The sequence below is a fragment of the Staurois parvus genome, unplaced genomic scaffold (genome assembly GCF_062004578.1).
Source record: "Staurois parvus isolate SC_StPar_1 unplaced genomic scaffold, SC_StPar_1.0 ptg000488l, whole genome shotgun sequence".
Classification (NCBI taxonomy): domain Eukaryota; kingdom Metazoa; phylum Chordata; class Amphibia; order Anura; family Ranidae; genus Staurois; species Staurois parvus.
In genome coordinates this window covers 2308375-2322303 of record NW_028318284.1, presented here as the reverse complement: position 1 = coordinate 2322303, position 13929 = coordinate 2308375, and the positions used below count along the sequence as shown (strand labels likewise).

The following is a 13929-nucleotide window of genomic DNA, read 5'->3' as shown; positions in this document are numbered from 1 at the left end:
CCAATCAACCATCCACCAGCAAGGACCACATTACAGCAGCCAGTGAGGGGATCTATAAAATGTAATAGAAGCCACATAGAGTAAAGAGGATCTAACGCTTATTTATTACAAGGGAATAATCTAATGTATAGTCCAAAGGCACAAGTTATTGATGTAGGGGCTCTATTCAAGTATATTGTATAGTGGTCAATAGCCCAGTATACCCAAGCAAAAATAAAAAAATAAACATATGTGAGCCTATATAAACAGAACCACCCAGCTAAAAGGAAAACATAAGCGGATATTGTAGAATGCTCACCAATTTTATTTCTGTACTATCACATGGAGCCGCCTCATAATCATCCAGGGGAACTAAGACTGCACAGCGGCTAGTATAAATAGTAGTAGTCTGGTGCTAATAAACCAATGGCTGATTGCCTGCGTTTGGCACCAAATAAATGTCATCCAAATTTGTAGTCAAAGTCTCCCCCCTTTGCACAGAGTCAGCCACATGGCCACAAATGATGGTGGTCCCCCAGCCCAGTGAGCGTGCGACGACACCTCGCCCACCCACATTGTGACATTGTGCGCTGTGCACCGTCGCATGCACCCAAGGTCGCTGGCGTGCAAACAAGCCGCAGTCTCCACAGAGGGGACAGGGCGGAAAGCACGCCCAGACCGAGGGCTATTAATGGTTATTTTGTATTTCTTCCATTTACAAAAAATCGCCCCAACAGTTGTCTCCTTATCACCAAGCTTCTTGCTGATGGTCCCATTCCAGCCTTGTACAGGTCTACAATCTTGTCCCTGACGTCCTTTTCACAGCTCTTTGGTCTTGCCCATGATGGTGAGGTTTGAATGGAAGAAAGAGATTCTGTGGACAGGTGTCTTTTTTTTTTTTTTTTTTTTTTTTAACACATAACGAGTTGTTTTTAGGAGCACCTTCAGTTGGTAGGGTTTCAAATACTTATGTTATAAACTGAGCTGCAGTCCAGTGAGTAAAATATGTATTGTGTGTTTTTTCTGGATTTTTGGTTTATATTCTGTCTCTATTATTTAAAATACACCTATGATAAAAATTATAGACCCTTCCTTTCTTTGTAAGTGGGCAAGCTTACAAAATCTGCAGGGGATCAAATAATTATTTTTCCCACTCTATCTCTGTTGGAAGCAGGCCCCCTTTTAAAACCGTACTAGGATAAATAGCCGTTGTCCCTGTGCCTTTTTAAAATGGTACCCAGGACTCAAGTGTTTAATGAAGCTGATATCATTTACCAGTATATCTCAAAATAACTGAAGACTACATCCTTTTCAATGTATTTTTGTTTTATAAACACTCTTATCCAGGTGTATTTGTATGACTCTGAAAGAAACATTGAATTGCATGTTCTTTCTGGACAAGGAATATGCTGTTAAAAACAAAAAGGACATAATTGCTTATTAATTTCTATATTGGTACTACTTAAAAGATGCATCTGTTTTCTACAGAAAAAGCGCAGTGCGATACCTTGCTTTTGGGAAAATCAGCTTTCTGGCTGTCAAAAAGGAAATTGTGCTTTTCATCACACTAAAGGTCGATATGTAGATGGTGTATACATACTTCCCAGTAAAAGTGAGTATCTCTTTTCAGTTTTATGCAGCAAATAATTAGCATTCTGAGTTGTGCTGTACTTCTTGCTATCTGCAATCACTGAGGGACACAGAGCACTGGGTATATACTCTGCCACTAGGAGGCTGGACATGAAGAAAGCAGAAGGCTAGGCTGCTCCACTTAGGCTATATACCTTTTTGCACAGCCAGCCAGCCTTTGTTCAGCTCAGTATCCAAAGGAGATTAAAAAAAAAAAAAAAATTTTAACGCACACTCAAGAAACACTTGTGACTGTTTAAAATATAAAACTTGTATAATTTACATAGAAAAAAAATTAATCAGCGTAAACAGTTCATGCCTAGTGATAGAATAGAACCCACGGTTTCTTTACCAAAGTTTACGATCATTGGGAGTTAATAACCTCTCTCTGCTCTTGCTTCTGCTCCTGTTAAGAGCAGTGAAATCTGCAGCTGACAGAAATAAACGAGAGAGCGCAGACTAAGTGCAGTAGAGATTAAAACTTTAATAATGTAAAGACAAATTTGGCCACTCAGATGATCCAGAAAGAGAACAGTATGTAACTATCCATCCCTGGTAGAGAAGCAACTCTTCTCAGACGCTGTGATTCTAGACACTGCTGTCAGATGGAATGAATCACTACAGCTGGAGGAAAGGCTCTGTCAGACCACACACAGGCACTGTGCATAGCAGGAAACTCATGGATGATGCCACGTACTGTGGAAGGGCCAGTGGATATGTGTTTTAAAGGACCTCCTTCTTTGTCAAGCCTGCCCAAGAGAACTAAAGGTGTTGCTTATACAGGGAAAGGTAGAGGGCCCAAGCAGGAACAGTGCCACCCAGTTTACACAGTTTAAGCAAAAACAGCAGCTGAAAAACTAGATTAAAAAGCCGAATTGCTAGAATGAAAAAAATATCTAAATAACAACGGCTGTTGGGCTACAGTACCCTGCAGAACTGTTTGCTTGGTGTAGTCTGGTGCAGAAGACTACAATGCTCAGCAGAAGTATTACTTGGTGCAGTAGACTGCAGCGTCCAGCAGAACTTTACTTAGTGCACATCTTTTGCAGTAAAAAAGTGGACACAGTTGAACCGCCTCACTACAAATAAAGCACCTGGGGAGCTGCAGTACCCAACAGAATTATTACATTAACCACTTGCTCTTCTGAGGATTTACCCCACTTCCTGACCAGGCCATTGTTTGCGTTACGGCGCTGCGTTACTTTAACTGACAATTGCACGGTCATGCAACGCTGCACCCAAATGAAATTTACGTCCTTTTTTTCCCCACTAATTGAGCTTTCTTTCGGTGGTATTTGATTGCCTTTTGTGTTTTTTATTTTTTGCGCTTAAAGAAAAAAAAAAGACTGACAATTTTGAGGAAAAAAAACAATATTTTTGACTTTTTGCTATTAAACATGTCCATTAAAAAAAATGTAAAAAAATTTAATTTCATCACAAATTCAGGCCAAAATGTATTCTGCTACATGTCTTTGTTGAAAAAAAAAATCCTAATACGTGTAAATTACCGTATTTTCCGGCGTATAAGACGACCCCCTACTTTTCCTGTTTAAAATGTAGTGTTTGGGCTATACTCGCCGTATAAGACTACCCCTCTTCCAGTGCACACCAGTGGGAAGAATCGTGCCCCATCATTGGTGTCAGTGGGAGGAATAGTGCCCCATCATTGGTATCAGTGGGAGGAATAGTGCCCCATCATTGGTATAAGTGGGAGGAATAGTGCCCCATCATTGGTATCAGTGGGAGGAATAGTGCCCCATCATTGGTGTCAGTGGGAGGAATAGTGCTCCATCATTGGTGTCGATAGGAGGAATAGTGCCCCATCATTGGTGTCGATAGGAGGAATAGTGCCCCATCATTGGTATCAGTGGCAGGAATAGTGCCCCATCATTGGAGTCAGTCGGAGGAATAGCACCCCATCATTGGTGTCAGTGGGAGGAATAGTGCCCCATCATAGGTGTCAGTGGAAGGAATAGTGTCCCATCATTGGTATCAGTGGGAGGAATAGTGTCCCATCATTGGTGTCAGTGGGAGGAATAGTGCCCCATCATTGGTATCAGTGGCAGGAATAGTGCCCCATCATTAGTATCATTGGGGGGAATAGCACCCCATCATTGGTGTCAGTGGAATAGTGCCCCATCTTTGGTGTCAGTGGGAGGAATAGTATCCCATCATTGGTGTCAGTGGGGGGGGGGGGGAGGAATAGTGCCCCATCGTTGGTGTCAGTGGGGGGGGGGGGAGGAATAGTATCCCATCATTGGTGTCAGTGGGGGGTGGAATAGTGCCCCATCATTGGTGTCGTGGGGGGGGGGGGGAATAGCGCCCCATCGTTGGTGTCAGTGGGGGGGGGGGGGGAAGTGCCCCATCGTTGGTGTCAGTGAGAGGAATAATGCCCCATCATTGGTATCAGTGACACCAACGATGGGGCACTATTCCTCCCACTGACACTTGCTGACCCCTGTTCCAGTATGGTGCTGCTGCAGCCAGCATATGTGGTTGCAGCAGCACCTAAGCACGGCACACTTACCTGCATCTCCGCTCGATTTTCGCGGGGCCGCTCAGCTCCGCCGCCTGTGTGCCTTTCCTGAGCTACAGTTCTGGCGGCCAATCACCGGTGAGGAGGCGGAGCCGAGCAGCCGCGCGAACATCCAGTGGACGAACCGAAGGAAGGAGCAGCCGCGCTTCCTGGACCAGATCGTCGTGGGACCGGAGCCAGGTAAGAGACAGCAGCCCCTGCCCACCCCTGTACTTAGTTTCCCTTCTGTTGGAAGGGGGGGGGGCGGCGGCGGCACCGCGCCGCCCCTCTAAAAAGTGTCAGCATGCCGTTACCGGTGTATAAGACGACCCCCGACTTTTGAGAAGATTTTCAAGGGGTAAAAAGTCATCTTATATGCCGGAAAATACGGTAAATGGTTTACGTGAAAGTTTTAGCGTTTACAAATGGCGGTATAGATACTGGAATTTTTTTTTCTACTACTAATGGTGGCGATCAGCGACTTATAGCAGGACTGCGGCGGGCATTCTGACACTGGGGGGGAACTGACTTGGTGTCACTGACATCCCCAGTGACACCAATACAGTGATCAGTGCCAATAAAAAGCACTGACACTGTACTAATGGCACTGGACAGGAAGGGGTTAACATGATGGGTTTTTTTTTTCCCTGGAATTTTTCCTGTAGAGGTCTTTATTCAACATCTGGGCTGGGTGACGGGCTGAATAATCTAGATCCAGTAGTCACCCCAGTCTGGCCAACGAGCACGGACAGACTTTTAGGTATGCGTTGGGTAGGTTGCGACAAAGCCCCATCCTGGACCTGGGCAGCCAACAAGTTAAACATCTTATAGGAACACATATGACTGGGCACTTATAGTCCGTGTCACCCTTACCGACAGCCCCCCACTTAGGTGGAGAGGTAGATCTGGCTCAGGAGAGTTAACTTTCAACCCATGTGGATCGGTAAGTAGCTACTTCTGCCCTACTACACCCCCCCTGGTGTGCATGGGGTTGTCGGCCCTGCAAGGTTCTCCTCCTCCCCTCCAGCATCTGTCTCCCCCTTCTACTGTATGGGGTGCATTGGTGTGGCGTTGAGTCCCTTGGTGCTCTAATCTTCCTGGGCTCCATGTGCTATTGTGTGTTGCAGCTTGAATGCAGGACTGTGTGTGCCTGAGTGCTATTTTCCTCACTGGATGGCCAGATCCATACCCCAACTAGACGATGGCCCCATAGGTTGGGCCAGAGGAGGTGTGTTGCTGTACTTGCCACATTGACCCCTTTCTCTCCCCTTCCTGGGATTGGAACCCAGAGGCTGTACGTGCCATGCAGACTGCTGGGCAAAATCGTTCATCCGCTATATGTTTACATTGCGTGGTAGGCATTCCGGCCTGTGTTAGATATGGCCCTGGTGTTTCAATATTACTGTATGGGCCAAGCTTCTGTGGCATGTTTGTACACTGGACATCTGGATCAGGTACAGGTGGATCTGTTTGACCTGTTAGTTCAGGGCCTGAAGTACATATGTGTTACGTCTTTGACTGCTGCTCTGCTCCTTTCCAAGCTCGTCACCCTAGCGGTAGTGCTTTGGTGGGTGTTTTGGCTCAAATGCTGGTCTGCTGGCCAGACTTCTGCAAAGGCCTTGACGAACTTGACCTTCCAGGGGGTTTGTCTATTCTGTGCTATCTTGGACTGCATCATCAAGAACTTCCTGGGTGGCAAGAGTGTCTTCCTTCGACAAGCCAAGAAGGGGAAGGAATCACTTTGGGAGCCTGAACCTTTCTGCACTGCTCACAGGAGACCTTTTCCCTGCACTTTCCACTGAGATTTCTTTTTGTTTGTATTGGTATGACACAAAAAAGTGGAGAAACAAAAAGCCAAATCTGACACATACCACAAAAAACTCCCATTTTTTTTGAGTCATACCAATACAAACAAAATAAATAAACGTGAGAATGCCTAAACATTTGTAATTGCAACAGTTTTGTGGGTGAAGTGGTGCATTATCTGACAGAAATGCAGGGGTGCCATTATTTTTGGCCATAACTATATATTATGCGGGACACAGACTCTGATGGCTGATAAGGCTTTATTGTGATTGTAATGTTGTATTTTCTTGAAAATAGTAAAAATCATCCATAAAAAAAAGTGTCTACACTGTTTGAAATCCAGTAGAACATTGTCTCACCCCGCCCTGCGCAGCCTCAGTTGCTTTTGTTCTTGGCACTGTGCCGATAATCAGAACAGCAAGTAAGTTGCAAGAGGCTGATCTACTGACAGCTTAGAGATTTACTGCTGCTGAGGGGAGGAGGAAGCAACAGGAATGACACAGACTACCGAGGTAAAACAGATTAGGAAGAGGGAAAAAAAAAACAAGCAGGAGATGTGTCGAGACAAACTCTGTTGCATGGGGCACACAAAAGAGTTAGGCAGCCCTTAGATGATTTGATTTGGTTTTCTTCCACCGTGGGTGGATGGAAAGAAAATTGCTTGATTCCCCCTTCAACACAGCCATATTGATAGGGGAAAGTCTCCTGCAGGGCTGTTGTGTTCTGCCGGTGGGGGCAGGGGAAGGCTTCCTGGCTGGCAGAACACAATTATTACTACTAGCTGCTAAAGCCACTGGCAGAAATTGCATGTAAAAAATCCAACAGGCTGTCTCCGCCCAAGCCGATCGATTTGATCATCTTGGTTACAATCAGCCTGTCCAAACATGGATTGAATCTTGGCCCGTCCCTGCTGAGCTGGCCTAATTGTGGCCTGTGTATGACCGGCTTTAAACTTGAAAGACATGGATAGCATGTTATCTCATCTTCCTGATTTTCTCTTTTCTCCCTCCTGAAGTGGCAGGCCTGTGAACCTGGGTGCTGTGCAACTTACAGGTGAAACTCAAAAAATTAGAATATCATGCAAAAGTTCATTTATTTCAGTAATGCATCTTAAAAGGTGAAACTAATATATGAGATAGACTCATTACATGCAAAGCAAGATGGTTCAAGCCGTGATTTGTCATAATCATGATGATTATGGCTTACAGCTCATGAAAACCCCCAAAAAAGTGAAAGTTCAATATTCTAGGCTCAAAGTGTCCCACTCTGTAAAATATCGTATTGTCTCGATATTTTATTAACTTGTATTGATGAGAAATGTGCAGATAGAAAGTACTTCCACTTTTTGTATAAACTCAAAAAGATGATTTAATAATAACGTTACATAAAATTAGAAATAAAATATTGGCATACAGAATGTTTAAATAATGTCCAAAAAATATAGTTAAGTTCTTGATAATAAGATTGTATATATGTATATGTGTGTGTATATGTGTGTATGTCTGTCGCATCAAGGCTGCTATATAGAGTGAGTGAAACTCAAACCTTTGTTCTACTCTTAAAAGAGCAATCCAGCCCCCACCTTTCCTAAAAGTGGGTTGGTATTCTCTTGTAGTCCCACTAAGATAATTGACACCAACAGGAGGTATTAAAACAAAACCTCCAATCTACTTCTCTCAAAGTCTGAGTGTAACTTTATCTCTTACATAGATGGGGGAGGATGGGGGAAGGTATAGTTAATTGCTCTCATATGTGGCTTGAATGTAAAGGAAAAACCCAAGATATATGTACATATGTATATTCACAGACTATGAAGTCTAATTCCTTACTTTTCCCAATCTAGAACAAATATAAATATAATAACTCAATTATTCTATTAAGATCCAACTCATTCATACATGTTAGTACTGTTAATAAGAAGATATTAGATATTAGGTTATGGAAAGCTTCTAACATTTCCCTCTCAAAATGATCGATTTTATCGAATCTTAATCATTTTCCTTATCTTAATCCATTTATACACATTCTCGTCACTTTCGTATCCATTCATGCGTTTTTGTATCTTAAGATAATTGATCTGAACTTATCTTCAATTTGATTCTATAATGGGAAAACAAATTCTTTGATAAACCTTTTGTTATGTATCACATAAAAATATTTTTACCCTTATTATTTTCCTTTTACCAAATAATTCATCCCCTTAATAAATGTATAACTAACATTATAGTACAATACTTTAAAATATGTCACTTAAAAAATAGATGTTTCATATTTTCCCTCCAAAATGTGTCTAGCACACAGTTCTATAATCCATATATTTTTCAAAATACCTTATCAACATTTAAACATAACATATGTTTTTGTGTGATCAGCTGGACCTGTTCAAACCTGACATTTTGCACATGGGGTATCTGGTAATGCCTCTTCTCTTATCTGGGACTGTTTTTGGACATCCTATTGGTTTACTGTGTCCCCAGTGAATCTCGGGGGGTGAAATAATTTTATACTCCTGTGTAAAATACTTTTTTTTTTTTTTTTTGTGTTACAGCTTTGTTACCTAAATGACTGCCACCTACTTATGAGATTGGCTTAATGTGCATGAGCATATAGCCCACTAAAACGGGGAGGCATACATTCTGCTTTCTTAGTGTTCATACTCCTAGTGGCAATGCATACCTATGGTTTATAGTAACCCCCAATGAACTACTAATGATATTTTTTTTTCATGGTGGATATTAAAATCCCCCTTTTTTTTTTCTGATCATGACCATGTCATGTTGTCATAGCAGAAGTATCCAAGTCTGAATCAAGTGAGACAGATATACAGATCTCTCAAACTCCAAGCAAGCTTACAGCAGCTTCTACCACACATCTACGTGGAGTTAAAAAAATGGAGAGTGCAGAAAATGTTCCTAGTCCCACTCACCCACCTGTAGTTATTAATGCAACAGATGATGATGAGGATGATGATGGTGAGTACAATTTGTTAAAGAAGAAAAGTCCTTATTGCAGAATGTGCACCTGTTGATAACTTTTCTAACTATGTCATGTCTACAGACCAAATTTCAGAGGAAGGAGATGAAAGTAAACCTTCTAGTCAACAAGGTGGTCATCAAGGAGCAAGACGTGTAACTACCCGGAAATCGGACATACTGAAAAAAGGTATGGCAATAATGTTACAGAAATCTACACTGTGAACTAATGTAAAGTCTCCATTTTGTCTGTAGAAGTTTGTTTGGTAGCTCTGGAACTACTGATATTTGGGGGTGTATGCACTTGTTACTGAAATACAGAAGAAGGGGCAGCACAGAACTAATTAACTAAGTCTGTGGTAACGTAAATCTCTGCAGGTTTACATTTCAGGCCAAATGCGCTACTTTTTGGTGGAGGTGGATGCTTAGACAACATGGAAAAAGTTGAGAGTTAATACCTTTATCATTATCAATACTTGTAACTCTGCAGTGACTAATTGTCATCAGCAAGTAAAACTGCATTAAAAAAATCCCCCTTATCCTTTGCATCGCTGTGCTGAAAAATTTAAATAGCTCTTCAGTCTAGATACATTCAGCAACTTCTTTCATAGCCAGACCCCACACATTCTTAAGAAGTGGAAAGTAAACACTTCCTAAGAAAGGCAGGCAATGGAAAAAAGTTGCTGTCTGCATTTGATGGCAGTATGTCTATTTGCAGTTCTGGTTTAGAATGGGAAGGCAAAAATACCATAAAGTACTGTAATATATGGAATACAAGGTGTGCTGTTGCGTGCATCCAGGTATGCGACCGATAGGATATCTCTATCACCATTTTGTACCTGAATGATCAGTACAATAGTGTCAGGCATGTTGGAACAGATAAATGTGGGCAAATATTCCCCAATGAATGCAATTTTAACCTCTCTTCCGAGACCAAATATAAGGAGTATTGTGGGGCAATATTTGTATCTGATCCATAGTGTGAAGTAGGGGTAAGTGGGGTGTGGTTGAGGCCAGGATGTGCGAGGAGAGGTGGATAGCTGGATTAAGTTGGGGAACATCCAGAGGGAAAATGAAGGCTGGGAGAGGGGCAGTATGTGGTGGCAAGAAGTGGAAAATAAAAAGGGGGGAAAATGGCAGGAAGGGGGGCAACTGTGCAGTGTCCCTATCTTCTAAGAATACTAGAACTCTGTGAAAAGATATCAGGGAGTGCAGTAAGACATAGGCACATAATGGTTTCCTCCACGCCTGGAAGAATGTATGGGTCTCCTGTTAATGGGGATGGCGAGAAGTAAGTGGATCTGTGTAATTTTCTCTGTCAGAATAGTGGATCCAAAAGTTCAAGAATGTCAGAAGACAGGAGTGGAGAGCAATGGCAGTCCCTCAGTCAAGCTAGGAGATTCCTCTTAAAACCCATTGTTTATGAAGGCGATTACTGCACCGTTCAGTTAGTACAGTGAGTTGATCTGCCTTATAATACATGGCAATGTTCAGTAAACCTGACTTCCACCCAGAGTTTAGGTAAGGGCAGAATTGGTTGGTGAATGCTGGGGGAACTGCGAGCCCAGATAAATCAGGTGAACATACGGTAAAGTTGACTAAAAAGATGGTGGGGTAATTTGATCGGCAGAGCTTGCATAAGATAAAATGGACCTCCAGTTTGATAGAGCTGCATTGGGTAAACCACGTAAAGGTTAGATCATGCCAGGTTGAAAGATCCTTCTTAATTCTAATAAGCGAGGGGGGAAATTTGGCCTCATTCAGTTTACTGAGGTCAGTGGTGACTTTAGTATTTAACTAAACCAGGGAAGAAAGTGGTCAGTCATAAACTCAACATACTTTGCAGAGGTCATCTTTACACCTTCGGGGACCCTAAAGGGGCCGACCAGCTCTGTTCCCATGATTCTGGCCCAAAACATGACTCCACCACCGCCTTGCTGGCATCGCAGCCTTGTTGGAACAGGGTGGCCGTCCACCAACCATCCACTACTCTATCCATCTGGACCATCCAGGGTTGCACGGCACTCATCAGTGAACAGGACTGTTTGAAAATTGGTCTTCATGTATTTTTCTGCCCAATGCAGCCGTTTCTGCTTGTGAGCATTGGTTAGTGGTGGCCAAATAGAAGGTTTATGCACAGTTGCAAGACTCTGGAGGACTCTACACCTTGATGTCCGTGGGACTCCAGACGCACCAGCAGCTTCAAATATCTGTTTGCTGCTATGTAATGGTATTTTAGCAGCTGCTCTCTTGATCTGATGCATGGATCTGGCAGAAATCTTCCTCAATGTGCCTTTATCTGCACGAAGCCGTCTGTGCTCTGAATCAGCCACAAATCTCTTAATAGTGCAATGATCACGCTTACGTTTTCATGAAATATCTAATATTTTCATACCTCGTCCAAGGCATTGAACTATTTCACTCTTTTCGGCAGCAGAGAGATCCTTTTTCTTCCTCATATTGCTTGAAAATGGTGCTCTGCTTAATAATGTGGAACACCCTCCTTTAGTAGTTTTTCCTTAAATTTGGCACATCTGCCAATCTAATTATCACAGGTGTCCGAGATTGTTTTCAGTGATCAATAGAGCCCCGAGACACAATGCCATCCATGAGTTAAACTGAAAAACAAAATATTTAATCTTTGTGACACTTAGGGCTCGTTCACACTAGGCTGTTTTGCCAACGCTTGCCAAACGCCCCTATAGCGTTTGGCAAGCGTTGGTCCGGTGTTTGCGGAGCGTTTTTAACGCTCGGCAAACGCTCCGCAAACGCCGCATGCGCGGTTTAGCGGCGGTTGCTAGGCGTTTGCCAAGCGTTAATAACGCCCACAAACGCCTATAATGCATTTGAGTGGTGTTACCGCGTCGCAACCGCACCGCAAACGCCGGCCGGGCGTTTGCAGAGCGGCACCATAGACGAGAATAGGAGGCTTCAAAGCCTCCTGACTCGACCAGAGGCGTCCGTTTTGCCGCGACGCAAACGCTCCTGTTAGAACAGCACCATGTGCTGTAATGTGCAGAATTGGCAGAGGCGTTTGGGAAGCTGTAAAAACGCTTCCCAAACGCCTCTCTGCCGCCTGCACACAAGGCTAGTGTGAACGTAGCCTAAAATAGAATTTGCATAATAATTTGGAACAGGGTGTATATAATTTTATATATATGTTTTTTAATCTTTAATTTTAATTTCTTATTTTTCATTTATCATAATTTTTATTTATATATACTAATAAAGTTCTTACATACTATTTCATACATATTTTAAAGAGTGTTTTTACAGAAGAATGTTATATTTTGCCTTTTTATAACTTTGTTGTACTGGCACAAATCCGAGCAATGTGCAATTTATTACATGTAATGTCACTAACCACTTTAGCTCCTGAGGATTTACCCCCCCTTAATGACCAGGCCTCTTTTTGCTACTCGGCGCTGCACTAATTCAATTGATAATTGTGTGGTCATGCAGTGCTGCACCTAAACGAAATTTTACGTCCTTTTTTTCACACAAATAGAGCTTTCTTTCGGTGGTATTTGATCACCTGTGCGCTTTTTATTTTTCACACTATAAACAAAAAAAGATCAGATATTTTGAAGAAAAACAATATTTTTTACTTTCAGCTATAAAAAATATATAGTAAACTCAAAGTTCGTTATAAATTTAGGTCAAAATGTATTCTGCTACATGTTTTTGGTAAAAAACTGCGCTAGTTTTACGGACAATTTCGCGGTCATGCAATACGGTACATAAATGAAATTTATGGGGTTTTTTTTAACACAAATAGAGCATTCTTTTGGTGGTATTTGATCACCTGTGCACTTTTTATTTTTGGCGCTATAACCAGAAAATTTTTTGAAGAAAAATTTTTTTTTTTAAAAAAACAATATTTTCTCATTTTGGTCATAAAAAATATCTAAAAAAACCTAAAATTTCGTCATAAATTTAGGCCAAAATGTATTCTGCTACATGTTTTTGGTTAAAAAAATCCCAATAAGTGTATATTGATTGCTTTTTGTGAAAGTTATAGCATCTACAAACTATGGTATAGATAATGGAATTTACATAGCTTTTACTTTCTGACTGCCCATCACATTTCTTGAGGTGCTAAAATACCAGAATAGTACAAACACCCTCAAATGACCCCTTTTCGGAAATTAGACACCCTAAGCTGTCTGCTGAGAGGCATATTGAGTCCATGGAAGATTTATTTTTTTTTCCACAGGTTTCTGGAAAACGACAAATTTTTTTTTCTTTTTTTTTTTTTTTACACGAAGTTGTCATTTAATTGATTTATTTCTCGCACAAGCCATGGGTATATGTGGAATTACACCCCAAAATACATTCTGCTACTTCTACTGAGTATGGGGATACCACATGTGTGAGACCTTTTGGGAGCCTAGCCACATACAGGAGCCTGAAATCCAATGACCACTTTGAAAGCCTGAAGGTGCGTAACTTCCTCATTATTAAACAAACAATATGGCGCTAAAGGTACAAATAAATAAATATGTAGTCATACAAGCCACGCAATATTGTGTGGCCCAGATGTTCAAAAACATATATGCACAAATATATCATCAGTGTGAGGTGAAGCACACAAATATAAGGTTCTCCTGCATTAAAGTGACACAAACATATCTTTGTGAATAGTGTCCATGTGTATCAAACAGATTCCATGTAGATGTGAACTGCAATGTGCCAATCCTCTATAGCTGGGGTGCCCCCTCACCTTCCTGCCCAGGCTCCTAAGGACCAATGAGCCTTGGGTAATGCAATGGGTGTCCCTCCGGATGAAAGATGGATCCCTCCGACAGTAGTGGTGGAACTCCCGCCTCTTGGCTATATCGTGAATGGTAGGTGGTACCGGTGTGTAACTCTCCAATATATAGCTCTCCAAAACGATCACCATAGGGATTAAGAAGAAGTGGCCCAGAATGTTGAGGTACCCAAGGGACTTTGACTCCGGGTCCTGGCCGACTTGGCAATGAGAGATGCAACTTTCAAAGTGTGAACTGCTTAAACTCTCTAGAACAA

General features: G+C 42.1%; 1 protein-coding gene across 7 annotated transcripts in view; it reads left to right on the top strand.

Moving 5' to 3' along the window:
• Positions 1–13929, top strand: part of LOC149452212 (zinc finger CCCH domain-containing protein 11A-like) — a 334496-nt gene that overhangs the window by 111350 nt on the left and 209217 nt on the right. For 6 of the 7 annotated variants that reach the window (XM_089689656.1, XM_089689657.1, XM_089689655.1 and 3 more), the window contains 3 exons: positions 1468–1591; positions 8716–8901; positions 8987–9091. In XM_089689656.1, the coding sequence (XP_089545782.1) occupies positions 1468–1591; positions 8716–8901; positions 8987–9091 (415 nt within the window). The remainder of the gene's footprint in view (positions 1–1467; positions 1592–8715; positions 8902–8986; positions 9092–13929) is intronic. The other variant, XM_089689658.1, reaches the window with a different exon arrangement.